General features: G+C 52.9%; 1 protein-coding gene across 1 annotated transcript; it reads right to left on the bottom strand.

Moving 5' to 3' along the window:
* Positions 1-746: 746 nt before the first annotated feature.
* Positions 747-15,683, bottom strand: LOC103804217 (receptor-type tyrosine-protein phosphatase U-like; the record flags this gene model as incomplete). The annotated part of the gene is made up of 11 exons (XM_009076815.1): positions 747-809; positions 3,453-3,588; positions 4,733-4,890; positions 7,142-7,267; positions 10,274-10,414; positions 12,392-12,565; positions 12,693-12,842; positions 12,935-13,070; positions 14,597-14,751; positions 15,387-15,503; positions 15,586-15,683. Coding segments are annotated over 11 exons (1,454 nt in total), but the record flags the coding sequence as incomplete, so codon positions are not given.
* Between the last annotated feature and the right edge of the window lie 197 nt (positions 15,684-15,880).

The following is a 15,880-nucleotide window of genomic DNA, read 5'->3' as shown; positions in this document are numbered from 1 at the left end:
CTGGTTGATTCTAGGATTCTATGAGAAGCTTTGCAAAGGTGCCAGGAGAGGTCCAGGTCAGTCCCTGCAAAGGGACATTGCATGGCCAGTGTCCCCCCAAGCCCTCCCAACCCTCCTCCCTGCTCTGGCTAGGGCTGGATACACACAGGGTTGCAACTCACAGAACCAAAACAAGCGAAGATCAAACTCGTGGTGCAAATGGGCAGAAACTCAAGAGCTCCTGTGAGGCTCTTTGCTCCAGCTCACAGCATGTCCCCACCAAGGGCAAAACCTGCTGCAGCTGTCTGGGCTCCTTGGAGGAGCAGCTCCAATTCCACACACAGTTAAAAAGCCACAGCTCTTCTCCTGATATCCATCCATCCATCCCTGCTGGGGAATGGCCTCAGCTCCTTCTGTCCTCTTCCTCCTCCTCTCCCTGGCTTCCTCTCCAGCTGCTTTAGACCCAGAAGTGCTGTGGGGCCACATCCTGCACACACTGACCCTATGAATCCAAGGGACAGGATGAGTTGTGGCATCCAACCTGCAGCTGCTCGGACACGCTCGGGGCAGGGAGGAAAGGTGGAGAGCAGAGGATGAAGATAGAGAGTGGCCAACACATCCCCATGTCCTTTCGTTTCCTTGATCCAATGGGTTTTCCTCTTGGGTCCTTTGCTGTTTCCCTCCCACCTTCAGACAATGTCCAGGTGGGAACAGCACAGTTGCCACGACCCTGCGCAAGCCCTTGCCACCCCTCTCCTGGCCAGGTGCTATCTGGTCTCCAGGGACTCCAGATATTCCAGTGCTATGTCATAGCAGAAGTGATACTGCTCCTGTTGGGAGAGAGGAGAGAGGATGTTACGATCCCTTCCCAAAGCTATCCCTGTTTGAGGGAAAAAATGCATGTCAACAGCCCTAAAGAAACACCTGTGAGGGCTCTGTAGGATGTCAGACCTTGTTGGGTCCCTTCTCCTGGCCCCATGAGAAGCCATAGCCAGGAGAAACTCCACTCTTGGCAAACAATGCCCATTGCTGGAGCAGGGGGGTAAACCATCCCCTGCATTAAAGGCACCACACACATCAAATCTCCAGCACTTTGGGGGCACACAGCAGCTTTGCCTCCCACCAGGGACACACAAGGACTGTGCCATCCCCTTGCCATGAAAACCTGATCTCTTCACTGCCCCAGGGAACAACCAGGCAGCAGCACTGGGGGTTCAGCATCCCCCAAGTCTGACCCTTCCATCACCACAGTGACAGACACGTGTCAATCAGATGGAGGCACTGCCATGGGAATGATGGAGTCTGGGGTCAGAGGTGACCAAAATAAAACCAGAGGCAGGAAATCGAGGACAGTTTTGTTTCTGAGTTCAGCAGAGGATGGAAATGGGGAGTGTGCCAAGGGGAGGATCCATGGTCCAAGTGGATGAGATGCCCTGCCCTGGCTGCCAGGACAATCCTCACCACCAGTTCTCTCGCTGCTCATCACAAAGTGCCACTTTCCATCCCCAGAAGGGATGTGGTCTGGGTTTTGCGTGGGGCCAGAGGCATGAGGGGAACTCCCAGGAGCTTTCACTTCCAAAACATCCAGATTTTCCAAGGGAAACACCAAACAAATTTGCATTTTGGTGCTCAGGTCAAAGTCTGTGACAGTTGGAGCCAAGGGATGTGAGTGGGGAAGCTTCTCCCCAAGCCCACAGCAGGACTGGGCTCATTCTCCCATCTTTTCCTGAGACAACCATGGATGATGTCAACAGCCTCCCATGCTTTGCTTCCCACCAGGCAAAGCCCATCAGGACTGACCCCTGGTTTTATAGGAAAAATCACTGATATTGGGCTTGTGAAGGCAGTCTCATCCATCCTCATCCTCCTTTCCATGGGCTGTTTTCCATACTCTTCTACCCTTATACAACTCACAGCCCCAAGGCTGACAGAGCTCAAGGAGTGTTTGGCCAATGCTCTCAGGCCCAGGGTGGATTGTTGGGGTGTCCTGGGCAGGGCAGGAGTTAGACTGATGATCCTTGGGAGTCCCAACTCTGAATATTCTGTGATTCAGTGAACTCACAGCACAAAAAACCACAGGAGAACTCCAACCTCAGCAGTGTCCAACCCCACGAGATCTTGCTCCAAGGAGCAAAATCAGAGTGGGAGGAAAAAAACCCAAATAAATGAGGTTTGTGATGGTGCTACAAGCGCTGGGCTACCAGGTGGGAGCATTCTGGGTGTGTCAGCAGGGAGGGCCAGGAGAGCTCATCTCCCTAAATCCCAGCCTCAGGACAGGGATTGCAGCCTGAGCACCAGCAGGAAAATCCTGTTATCCCACTCGAGTGGGATGCAGAGCAGGGAGCCCAGGTGGGAGCAGTGGGGGAGAAGGACTTCAAAGCGAGGAGGCTGCAACAGCCCAGCTTAAAAGCACATAATGCTTTTTTGGATTAAGGAAAGGGATTGTTTCCATTTATCATATCCAAGTAAACCCCAGGGGTAAATGGAGGGGAAGGGGCAGGGAGAGTGGGAAGTGCCTGACACTACGCTGGGGCTCATTACACCGCACAGATCCAACCTCCCAGTGACTCCAGGAGATTGAGGTTCCCAGAATAGCTGATTCAGGTTCATTTGAGGCAGGAGGACACTCTCATGTCCTGATGGGAAATGTTGCCTCTTTTTTTTTTAATACCTTTGCAATTTAGCCCAATGGGCCTGGTGGCTTCATGCTTGTCACATCATCTTTCCATTATCTGCATCCCTCCTCCTGCTCCCCTCTCCCCTCCCTCACCTTCTCCTCCGCTTTTAATTCCTAATGCAAATCACATCCCCTCCTCAAAACCATTTCATTTTGCAACTTAGGGATTTTATAATCCAAACAGGGTAAACATTTCCAGCTGACTTGCTTTTAAAACATCAGGAGGCACCTGGATTCCTCCACCACGGGGCCAGACACGCGTCTGCTCCATCCCCTCTTCCATTAACCAGGGCCTGAACTAGGGCAGGGGCTTTTCACCCAGACCCACCACCACCTCCAGCCCCTCCTCAGGACCTGTGGCTCCATTGCTGCTCCCAGCAGCTTCTCCAGCCCTTAACTTCACTCCAAATGCTCATTCCTTTTTATATATCCAACAGGCATTTCTCTGACTTCACCTCAGAGCTGCTCCCAACGCCACAAACCTTCCAAAGAACCACAGTTACATCCCATGAGTTAATGTGAACCTGCCTGATGAATCCTGGGAATGACTTCCAACAATCCCAGCGCCAACACCAAGGGAATGTTGGCACAGTGAGATGAAGACAAGCCCAAGGTTGCTCTGAGGAGCTGCATCACCTCCCTGTCCACCCCAGCCCATGGCATGGTGTTGGCATGAAGATGCCCATTATGCTCATCAGGATTTGGGATGGAAAAGGAGGTGTTTTGGGAGGTGAGCATCTCTCCTCCCTGCTGGGACCAGCAGCCAGGGTGGATGCTGGTGGTATCTGGTCCTTACCAAGGTCTCTACCATATTTGGCTTGTAGTTGCGCAGGGTCTTCGCAGCATAGAAAACATCTGCCATGTTGTGACACTTGATCATCTCCAGGATCATGGTGGAGGCACAGAAGGTGCCACTCCGGCCACCTCCGTTCCTGGTGGGAGAAACACACATCATGGTGGTGAGAAGTTGGCATTAAAGCACCTTCTAAATCCCCATGTCTCTCATCCCTGGATCCCAGGAGATATCCCAGAGCTGGGGCTCATACCCCAGAGTCTTCCCAAACTGGGGGACCTGAACCTGACCCATGGGGTGGCAGGAGCTGTGATCCTGCCCTGCAGTCCACACAAGAGCATGAAAACACCCACGGCTGAACTCTGGACACTTGGGCTCAGTTTCCAGCCCTGCCATGGATCAGCTCTTCATATGACCTTAGGGAAGCTGCTGTGTCCCTCTACCATCCTCCTCCCACCCCCAGGGTGGCCCTGAGCTGGTGACCTGGTGGTGGTGCTGCCTGGAGGAACTGTCCCACATTTCACCCAGTATTTTGGGTACCTCCCCAAACCCTGGGCTGAGCCCTTGATCCCACACAACCACATCTGATCCATGGCAGCAGAGGGAAGAGGAGAGAGGAAGAGAAAACATGATGCCAGTGTTTTCTAAAGCATGTTCTCAAATTATCCTTTGGCTAATGAAGACAGACAAGGCTGTAATTAATTTTTGATTAAAGGCTCTCCTGCTGTCTGTCCCCAGCTGGGAACGTGCTGGGTTCCAGCCAAGGGGAGCACACACAGGTGTCTGTGAGCCAAACTTTGCTGGGAGGAGGGGGAGGGAGACCATATCCAGGCTGGATGGAGCTTGGAGCAACCTAGGCTAGTGGAAGGTGTCCCTGCCCATGGCAGGGGGTTGGAACTAATGATCTTTAAGGTCTCGTGCAACCCAAACCATTCCATGATTCTGTGTCCCCCTCCATGAGAAGCAAGCCCCAAACCATTCCATGATTCTATGTCCCCCTCCATGAGAAGCAAGTGGTGGGAATTGCACAGCTCTTGCCACGTCACTCTGGAGACTTACACACACTTGGTGACAGGGTTGGGAACTCTGCTGAGCCCCAGGGCAGGGCAGGGGACTGGCCTGCAGTCAGTCCCACCGAGGACCCATCATGGTGTTCTCACCCAAAACTCCTGTTGTGGCAGATAACACCATCTGGGGACAAAGTCACCCTAGGGAGGGCTTTTTAGGACACGGGCATGGAAGGTGGTGGCATCTCCTCCCACTACACTCCAGCTGACACTCACAGGCAGTGCACCACGGTCCTGCCATCGCCACTTTCCTTCTGCCACCTCTCCACTTGGGCCAGGAGGTGCAGGAAGGATTTCTTGGAGTCTGGGGTGTCTCGATATGCTGACCACCGCAGGTACTGGAAGTGCCGAACCATCAGGTGCCCCTCCTGCAACTAGAAAAGCAAACCTCATCAGCTGGAACCCATGGGCTGCCCTAATTTGACTCCACTGAAGGTCTGATGGAGAGCAAGAAGAGTTGGCCATGCATGGATGGTAGAGGAAGAGAGGAAAACCCTATCCTGGTGCTTTAAGATAGATGGTTCAGCCCTCTCCTCCAGCTTACACTGGTTCCACCACACCATCCCACCTACAAGGGGAAGCTCCACTGATGTTGTTTAGCCTAACACACAGCACCTTGGGTTGTCTCTCTATCTCCCCAAACCCATTACCAGACCCCTGAGGCTCCCCAAGGCTTCTCCATCCCATCCTTCTCTTGCATGCTGAAGATCCATGGGGATGTGTTTCTGTTGTGCTCGCTGTAAACCAAGAGACTGCTGAGAGCTTCCACTCTCGGGGGCAGGAGCTTAATACCTAGTAATCTGGTTAGTTTGGAAACCTAATCTGGTTAGCTGGATCCAAGAGGAGGATTACATCCACAGAGCTTTAGCCAGGCAGATGTGGGGCTCTTGCTCAGGAGTACTCAGAACATCAGGATGGGATTGAGACCACAGTCACACACTCCAGATGCAACTCGGGGCTTGGCACCATGTGTGTGGGGGCACACACTGGAGGAGAAAGGAGGTACAGACACAGACTGGGGATGCTCAGCTCTGGAGGGCTCTGTCCACCCCATTTCAGATGCCTGATGAGTGGGAGGAGCACCAGACCTTGTCCAGCCAGCACGTCCAGGTATTCCTGGGAGGCATTCAGTGCCCACTCCAACCTGCACATCCCAAACACACAGGGGCTTCTCTGAACCTTTTGGGAAGCTCTGATGTGGCTGTGATATTCTGACTGCCCCAGGCTCCAGTTTTTCCTTCCAGATGGAAGCCAGGAAAGCAGAGGAGGAAGGTGAAACAAGTAAGTTCCTCTGACAGCCTGGGAAGGAAAGCTTTGGGATCTGTTTTGAAGCTGAGGTGAAAGCTCTAGAGGGCTTGTGACACCCCCAAGCCCAGCTCCCCTCCAACTGGCAATGCTTGGCACAAAGTGTCTCCATGCATTTACCAGCACTGCTCCAGCAATCTGCTCCCTGGGGAAATCTCTTCCTAGATCCAGAGATTTCCATCACGCTGCATTTTGATTTAGCACGGAGTATATTCTGCCACCTGAGAGCAGAGCATATTTGGTGTAGGATTTTGTGCTGACACCCAGGAAATGCCAGATGCTCCCACAGGGAGCATGAACCAAAACCCTCTTTGTGCTAAGAGTCCAGATAATCAGGATTTATCTCCTCTGACCCAGCCACCCTGCAGAAGCACCTTCCCAGCCGGGCCGTCAGCCAAGCCACACACTCCCTTCCAAGCTCCCTAATTCCCATCTGCCCAGTGACCTTCACTGGGGCACTGCCCTCAGCCTCATGGCAACCCTCAGCAGTTTAAAGCCTTCAGGGATGCCACCACTTCCTGACTGGAATTTGTAGTTGAATCAGCTTCTTCTTTCCATGTACAGCTCTGCACCCCCACGAGCTCTTCATTACAGTCCCTGTCCCTTCCCTGTTTGCCTGCATTTCTTTTCATTTAAAGTCAAGCTGAAGCAGCCAAGCAACACAGACAACAGGTAAAAACCTGTGTGGATCTTCTCATCCTGCAGCAAAAGGACTCTGCTGGTCCCAGAGGAGCTGCCATGCCCACGTGGGAAGTTCCATCCTGTGATACGTGTGTGGCAGGGCAGCGATGGACCTCCAGGCAGGAGGAGAAAGGTCTTCCTGCAGGGTTATCTAACACCTTGCAGGGAGCTGTGAACTCCAGAAAGGTTGGCTGGAGGCAATGGCAATTTGACAGGGTCCTCTGCCATGAGGAGGGCTGGGACTGCATCCTCTGGAGGAGCTGGATTAGGCTGAAGAAGACACCAGCATTCAGGAGGACTTGATCACTCTCTACAACTCCCAGAGGAGGTGCAGCCAGGTGGGGGTGGTCTCTTCTTCCAGGGAACAAGTGACAGGACAAGAGGAAAAGGCCTCAAGTTGCACCAGAGGAGGTTTAGACTGGATATTAGGCAAAAACTCCCCCAAAAGGGTGCACCATCCTTCTGCTCTGCAGAGGTCTTCACTGACATAAAGCAGCTCATGGGAAAACAGAGGCCAACAGAACTGACCCACCTGCACATGAACTCATCCTGCCCTGACTTCTGCACTGGGAGATGTCTAGGGACACCTGGGCACACACAGACACATGTGAAGCCCCCCCAGCCCCTTGAGATCCTCACCCGTGTGATGTTCTGGACTCGGAAGAGACGGGACACGATGTCCTCATCCGCCGCTCCGGAAACATACTCCACCTCCATCGGGCCATAGTGCTGGAGCCCTGGCTCAGGCCAGTACTGCAGACAGGGCTGTGGAGAGAAGCACAGCTCACCATGACCAGGAATGTGCACTGGGACACAGGGAAGGACATCATGCATGTCAGGCAACGCCAAGTGGCTGGTGCAGGGCACTGAGGGGCTGCTGGCACAGGAGTGGCCCCAGGATGGGATGCCAGACCTATGATGCTGTTATTCCTCCATGGATGGAGGATCACTCAGGATGTTGAGGGATCAAAGCTGACAGGTCAGGTCCACCCCTAGCATCCATACAGTCCCTCCCACTGCATGGACACAACGGGTGATGCTTTGGGGATGGGCTTTGCTGGTTCAGGAGGAAGCAGGATGGGCTGTGCCCCCGTTCCAGCAAGACCTGATCCTGCACAATGATGGAGTAGGGCTTGGCTGCTCCCAGTCTGCTCTCAAACCCTATTAGATAACAGGAAGTTTTCCCTATGAGGGTGGTGAGACACTGGCCCAGGTTGCCCAGGGAGGCTGTGGCTGCCCCAACCCTGGCAGTGTTCACAGCTAGGTTGGCTAAAGCCTTGAGCAACCTGCTCTGGTGGGAAGTGTCCCTGCCTAGGGCAGGAGGTTGGGGCTGGCTGATCTTTGAGGTCCATTCTAGTCCCTTAACATTCTATGATTCTATGACCAGGACATCCCACCAAGTCAAAGCAATCCCAGGCTACATCCCTGGGGAGTGACTCCTGCTTCCCCTCCCTGTGTCTGTCACAGCACTGATGGATGGCTCAGTGCAAGGGCCATGGATGAGATTGTTTTCACACTGTGACAGCTGGGAAAGCAGCATGGACACAAAATATATGATGTTTGTCAGCACACTTTACCAGGGCATTTAGTATCTCAGGTCATCCACGGCCTGGACCCAACTGCACAGCAAATGTGTTGGAGAAATAATTGGTTATTAATAGGAGCTATAAATCTCTGAGATCTCGAAGCCTTCTAGTCTCAGAACTATAATTTGGATATTAAAACTTCCCTTGGCAAGACATAGTTCAAGTGAGGGCTATACCCTCTAAGTCACCTTTCAGAGCTGATTGCTGGAAAGGTTGATTTATTACCTGTTGGTCCTTAACAGGTAAACATTTAGGATCCAGCTAAATGTTGTAACACAGACATCCCTGAAGAAAAGATGTCCAGAGAGAGAGGCAGGGCTGAGTAATGAAGAAAAATGGCAAAGTCCCTGTTGGACAGTGCCAGGGGACAGTGGTGACTGCAGGGGACAGGGACCTGGGGGAGGATGGCAGAGGAGTGCACAGCAGCTGTGAGGCTGAAGCTCTCAGGAAGACTTTCAGTTCTTGACCATGGAATGAAAGAAGAGGTTGAGAGAAAGAAATAAGATCAGGTTTGCTGCCTCCTTCCCTGCTGTGGTCACTGCAGCTGGGCTCAGCCCAGAGCTGATGTCTGTGCTGCTGATGGGACATGTGGGATGGTCACCAGGGAGGGACAGTGAGAGGGTGGCAGTACTGCAGGGATGGGTTTTCCAAGGGGAACTTCATAGCTCAGAGCACATCAGGGGAATGGGAAATGAGATGAAAAATGCAGGTGGGAGCATCAGTTGTTCTCCCCTTGCTGGATGTGCCAAACATGCTAATGGTGCATCCAGGTCATGGACACAAATACAGAGCAGACTCAGCCCTAGGACTGAGCCCTAAGGAATCTCAATCCATCCTGCTCAGGCAGGGCACATGGCACAGGTTTGTGTCCAGACAGTTCTGGAATATCTCCAGTGTGGCAATCTGTTCCAGTGCTCAGTCACTGCACAGGCAAAGTTCTTCCTCACGTTCAGGTGGAACTTCCAGTGCAATTTCATTTTATTTACATTTTCTCACACAGAGAAGGTATATTCTCAACAGCAACTGACTTCTTTAGAGTCAGTTGTAATGAGTCAGGGAGCAACCATGAAAATCTCTCCTACCACATGGAATTTGCTGCTTATCTCGCAGCGAAGGGCTTAAAAGAGCTGTCGACCCTAAAGGAGTTTTATTTTACAAGAAGACAAGCGTTGCAAACCTGCTGCTGACTTGCTGTCAGCAGAAAGCTACCTAGCAAATACTGCCCAAAAAATAAACACACTTAAAACACCCCTTCAAGGTGAAGGTGCTGTTTGAACAATGAGTGAGAAGGAAACTGCTTTTTGCAAGAAACTTGTGCTATGAAGAAAGTGTTTGCTAACAAGCCAGAAAAGGAACAGCTTCCAGTCAGTCTAAGCCCAACAGGCTGACAGCAGGGAACATGGACATTCACCAGCCAAGAAAACCCTTTGCTGAAGCAGTGGATGGACTGAAAGACAAGTATGTGATAGTCTCCAAGATGAGGGCAAAGATGATGCCCTTGTTCCATCTCCATCTACACATCTGTGTGAGGATTTTCTTTCTGCAGTGACAGTCATTAAAAACAAGTAGCAACTGGGCTTAGAACAAACAAACCTCTACAAGGCCAGAGGCACTCCCAGGACATCTGGTCTGGTGGAAGGTGTCCCTGCCTATGGGAGGGAATTGGAACTAGATCTTTAAGGTCCCTTCCAACCCTTCTGTGATCCCCTGATGCTCAGGGTCTCTTAGTGCCTGCAGCAGGCTGATTCCTAAAGCAGTATCCAACAAGCCACAACCAGTCCCCTTGGAAGATGGAAGCAGGAAATTCCTCATGCCTCAGTTTCCCATTTGTAAAAGAAGGATAAAAATCAGTTCTTGATGAGGATATACTTGTCATTAACTTCGTACCTCCCTGGGCATCCACAAAGGCTACGGCACAGTAAAGCCAAACCCAAACATCAATGCAACACAAGACCAACACCAAGGCCAAGGCCACACAGCCAGGCTGGACTGCTGCTGAACACCTCTTAGGCTCCAGCTGTGCTTACAGAGGATAAATCCTGGCTGCTGCACCCAGGCCTGTCTCCCTTGCAGAGAAGGAGCTGAGTGAGCAAGGTAGAGGCTGCAGTGCTGTCAAGACAATGGGGACAGAGCAGGACAAGGTGACCCATGGGGCCAGTGCAGTCCCTGGGGCAGCAGCACTCACCCAGGCAGAGTTGGACTGGTTGAGCTGGTTGAGCATGACGATGGAGGTGCAGCCATAGTCGTACACCAGTCGCCAGAAGTCCGTGGTGGTGTTCTGCAGGGGGTGCAGGGTGACGATGAAGGCCGCGCTCTTGGTGTAGCTCTGTGGAGAGGGAAGACAAGCACCACTGAGGACATGGCAGCAGCACTGCTGTCACATCTCCAAAAAAATCAGTGCAACCAGATAAGTGGCACCAAAGGCATCTCCCTCACACAGCCTTGGACCCTCCATGTTTCCCTAGTCCCAAGCCCTCTCTGGTCATGGGGAGGTCAGTGATCCCTGCCCTCAGTCAGGATGAAAGTGCTCACTCTCTGCTCTTGCAGGACAAGGTATTTTGCAGAAATAACTAGGGAAAAGAAGTCACCTTTGAGTCAGGAACAAGCAGAAGTTGGGGCTGCCAGCCCCAGCCCTTAGCTTTGCACCCTGGCCCTGACTGAAAGCATCACCCATGGCATCATCCCCACTCCCAATGTACCACCACTGGGCACCAAGAGCAGCAGAGACAACCACTGACCTGGGCTCAATGATTCTTTTGAGGGAGGAAAGGACATCCCTAAGTGAAAGATCCCTAGAGACTGAAAGAAGGAATGGGAGAAATACTGTGCTTCTTGTGCTTTGAACAAGATTTGTCCCCATCCTGCCACCAGCTTGCCAAGGGACAGCTGAGCTCACCACTGCTTCAAGCAGACTTCAATTAACACAGTTTGGCTCAAGCCTCTTCAGATAGACAATCAGCACAGCTCTCTGCTAACAGGATTCCTCTAGCTGCTACAAAACCTCCTCATTTCCTCGTAGAAATGCTTTTATTGAACCATTCCCCCTGCCCTGCCCATGGGTGGCAGAGAGACTCCAGTGCTCAGCCAGAGTTTTCTGCCCTTGAGGAGGGAGATGAGAGCAGCAGGAGGAAGAGATTTCACCAGGTGTTGTCCATGCTTGCCTTGGCACTCACATCTTTGGCACAGGTGTAAATGACATCAGCCAGTGTGGAGCAGGGCACAGCTCCACCAGTACCAGCACCGTGCTCAGCACCAGTGACAGGCAGCACAGACCATATGACAGATGGACAGACTGACTGAGCAAACCACTTTGGCATTTAAAGAAAATGAGACTACTCCTTTTTTTTTTACCCAAAGAGGAAATGGGTTTTATCCCTTCGGCGAGAATTTCATCCAAAGGGCTTTTTCTGTCTATAAAAAATAAGTTTATTCTCTAACCCTTTAGCAGAGATTAAGGGAGGCTCAGTGATGCATAAAAATAAAATGGATATGCAAACAGCAAGCAAGCTGGAAACAAAGCTCCCATCCCACTGCAGCCACTCCTTGCTGCCAGCAGCCCCCTCTGCTTCACAAACTGCTCTGGCTGTGGGAGCAGGGAGATAGGATCTGCTGGGATCCAGCAGGACAAATCACTCATGGATTGAAAACACAAGGCTCAGCATGGTGGCAGTGCTCAGCTGTGACCAGAAGGGTTGGGGAAGGTGTCTGGGGTGTGGGGACTCAGTGCTGCCTGTGCAAAGCATCCCAAGGCTCCTTTCAAGGAGAGAAAAGTGGGTTTGGTGATAAATGACCCATCACTCAGTGCAGGCTCAGAGCCTGCAGCATCTCTGCTCTGCTTTGTGGGCATCAGCAAGTACAATACATCAACACCATAAGGCTCCTTTCTGACTGCACCTGGGGGTGCATGGTGGCTCTGGGAGCAGTTCAGAGCCCCCCAGATTGCATCAGGAGGATGGGCAGGAGGATGGGCAGGAGGATGCACAGCAAGGTGCACGAGGGGCTAAATGCTACCAATCCTTCCCAGAGTTTCACCTCTCTCCTCTGCTCCACTTTCACTGCTGACACTGAAGACCCTCAGTGTGAGCTTGAGAGAGCAGGCAAAAAGCTCTTCCAAACTGCTGCTGGACAAAAGAAGGGGTGAAAGGTCCCACTGCAGCCCTGCCTCTCCCCACACACAGCTGCCACAAGGCTCCACGCCCTTGTGCAAAAACGAGGCCATAAATCCAAACCAAGTGAGGTTTTGCCATGAAAAGTTGCCTGAGACAACTCAGCAGAGCCCCTTCCCTCCCTGAGGGACACTCACATCAGTTAAGGCCGCGTTGATGTAGTTGTTGCTGTCTCCATCCACGGAGATGAGGAAGGGAAGGCATCGGTCGGGCGGCAGCACGTCCATGCTGCGGTTCCGCTCCCGGTTGCGGGGCAGGAGCGCGATGCTGCACTCCTCCACGTCCAGGTGTGGAGTCACCGAGTTCAGGGTCTGTGGGAACATGTTTCCTCCTTAGCAGCAAGGCCAAAACCTCTGTCTGCTGCTGGTCCCAGTGGTGGTGGGCACCAGGAGGGTGAGCAAAGGGTGTTGGAGGAGCAGAGGTTTTGGGGCTGCTCACCTGGAACTCCTCCCGCAGCTGTGAGGAGTTGCTCTGTGGCTCTATCCTCACCATCTCCTTGTAGGTGGGTTTGAACTCGCTGGCAGGGATGCTGGTCTCCCCACACAGGCAGGCTTCCAGGATGGCATCATGGATGAAGATGTACTGCTCCTTTTGGGAATGAAGAGGAGAGGGCTGTGCCTCCACAACCAGCTGGTGACAGCAGCCCCACACGTCCCTGGCTGCCCCCAGTGCTCTCTCACCTCTGTCTGTATCATGTTGATCCTCCGTGAGCAGAGAGTCTTCACACAGTTGTAGATGTCCACAACACCCTCACACTCAGCCATGTCCAACATAACATCCAGGACGATGTAGCAGCCAGTTCTCCCCGTGCCAGCACTAGGGATGGAGGGGGGAAACACAGTAAAAACATTCCCAGTCTGGACTGGCATCCACACACAGCCCAAAGGGCTGGCAGGCACAGAGCAATGTCTGTGTGGGTGAGGGCTCAGGATATGGCTCCTGCCCATGAAAGTGGGGGTAGATGGGGTCCCATGCTGTCAGCACCTCACACACCTCCATAACCACAGCCTGGTTTGTCTTAAACCCACTCAAACACCACTGCAGCAGCCCCAGGGGTGTGTGATGGTCAGGCTGCAGGTGGGCACCCATGTCTAAGGTTCATTTTAAGACAGCAAAACATAGGCTTTTTGCACCAAAACTGACAGCTAAACCATCTGAGGGTCAACAGTCCTCCGAGATCCCATCCCAAAAGGGCCAAGGAGGGCTCAGCACTGAGCCCTGGGAATGCAGGCAGGTTCCCCTGGCACTGAGAGAGTCTGAACTCCCCCAGAAGAGACCCTCAGGCTAAGGCTGAGCCCAGCAGGATGCCCAGACCTGACCCAGCAGCAGTGAAATCCCAAATCCTGGCATGGTTAGACTCCCAGCCAAAGACCTACTGTTGCTGTGATCCCCTCATGACGTGTTGGAAACAGAGCCATTCTCCCTGCTCCTTTCCTACAAAGTCTTTTCCAGTGAAATACTAATTTCTGGGGCTGATGAATCACTCATTGTGATTATCAGTGATTACAGGCTACAGGCACTAATCACACTGGCAGTTGCTGGTGAATGAATGCTGATGAGGCAGTTGACAGGGAGAAATCAAATAAAAAATAAAAAGAAATCCCTCCCACTCATCAGCTCCTCCTTGTTTGCCCAGTGGAGGAAGAGCCATTAATGCATCATGTGGCAATGCCTGCTCAGGGGACAGAAACCACCACTGCTGCTCAGACATGTCACTGGTGTCCTCCCAGCTCTGAGCCCCATGGGGACAGTCCCAAGAACAGGATTGTCCTGCTGTCCCCTCTGCCTCTCCCATCAGCCAGACCCAATGTCCTGACCATCAGCAGTGGTCAAGCTGCCTGTTCTCCTGTGCCACCCTCAGCCATGGGGACAGAGCTGTGCCATCAGTAACAGGTGCTGGGGCAGCTCCCAAATAGTGCTGCTCCCTGCTTGCCCCCTTGGACCAGCCCTGCTGCCACAAGTCCAGTGGTGACATTTTACAACTGGATGCTGAGGGTTGGACAGGGCTTGGAGCAACCTGGGCTAGGGGAAGGTGTCCCTGCCCATTGTAGGGCTTGGACTAGATGAACTTTAAGGTCCCTTCACCCAAACCATTCCATGACTCTATGATCCAACCCCACACTGTGTCCTTCCTCCCTGACCCAATTCACACATTTCAGATCTCCCTGTCGAACATTTCAGCACCACTCAGAGCTTGCAGCATCATTAAGAACCAGAGGCTGAGCACCCACCTACAACACAATGTGCTCCCTGCCAGAGCCAGCCATCCATCCCCCAAAACCCCATCCCAGAGGGGGATGTTCCCCCCTGGAGCTGGCTCTGCCCCAAGGCCACACTCATACCTGCAGTGGATGACGATGGGGCCGGCGTCGGGCGGTGTGGATGCCTTCACCCTGCGGATGAAGGCCAACAGCCCCGTGGCATGGTAGGGGACACCATGTTCAGGCCATGACATGAAGTGAAACTGCTTCACCTCGTGCCGGGCTGAGTAGCCTCGCTGGAAGGGAAAGGTGAGATGGAGTGAGAGTGCATGGGGAGGGCAAAGCTACCTGAACACCTAATTTTCTTGGGAATTCGTGATTTTGCCAGCTCGGCATACAGTTAGATAAATCACACAGCAGTCAGTCAGTTTGGCAGTGCCACAGATCCCTCCTGTTCAGCTGCATGAGGGTTAGAATACAGCTGAGAAGGAAGAGGAGAAAACAGCAGCCTCAAGTCTCAATCCACTTTGTTCCCAGCAATTTGATAATCATGTAGGTTAACGGGTAAACTGCACCAGTTCCATCTCCAGTTACGACACTGGGGAGTGATGGGTACATCGCTTGCACTCCAGCCTGAAGGAGAGAAAAGCATCCTTCACCCCCACTGCAGTCACCTGGAAATTAAACACTCACTGCCCAAAACAACACAGGGCTGAGCTGCTCACCCAGTGCAGCAGCAGAGCATGGTGAACAAGAAAGGAAGGAGCTACCAGTGTCCCCAGGGTTCAGAACCTGCAGCTCAGCTGAGGGTGAAAGCCCCACGTGGGAGTAGAGGAATAGGGGATTGGTAAATGCCAAGCTCTGGGTGGTGAGAGGTGCCTGAGGATCTCTCCCCATGGGCAGGACCAGGCAGGCAGCAGTGGGACCTCACCCTCTCGAGAGCGAAGGTGCGGACAGCGTACTCAGCCAATGTCTCCGACTCCACCAGGGTGATCTTGATGTCCCCATACATCTCAGAGTCATCTGGCCAATATTTGGAGCATTTCACCTGAAAGGAGAGCATGGGATGGGGTTTGGCTTTGTGGCTTCTAGCAGAGCTGGAGCCTGGAAGGAGAGGGATGGGATAGTACCCTGCCCCCCTCCACCAGTTTTGTTATCATCACGATGCTAGAACAGTGCTCCTGCCACACCATGCGCCAGAAGTCATACACCATCTCCTGCTTGGGCCCTGTGGGATGGAGGAGAGGACCTCAGGGATGAATGGGCACTGCCAGCAGAATCCAGCTCTGGCAGCACTTCAGTGCTACCTTGTCTCCCCTCCTGCCTCTGTGGCACAAACATCCCCACAGCACTTTAGAGCCCGTGTCCCCTGGGGCTGACCAGTGCCCAGGAGGGGTGGGAGCTGGCCCACAATGAAGCTCTCCC

Source organism: Acanthisitta chloris, unplaced genomic scaffold (genome assembly GCF_000695815.1).
Source record: "Acanthisitta chloris isolate BGI_N310 unplaced genomic scaffold, ASM69581v1 scaffold41696, whole genome shotgun sequence".
Lineage (NCBI taxonomy): Eukaryota > Metazoa > Chordata > Aves > Passeriformes > Acanthisittidae > Acanthisitta > Acanthisitta chloris.
Note: the sequence above shows the minus strand (reverse complement) of the source record. Positions and strands in the feature narration are given on the sequence as shown.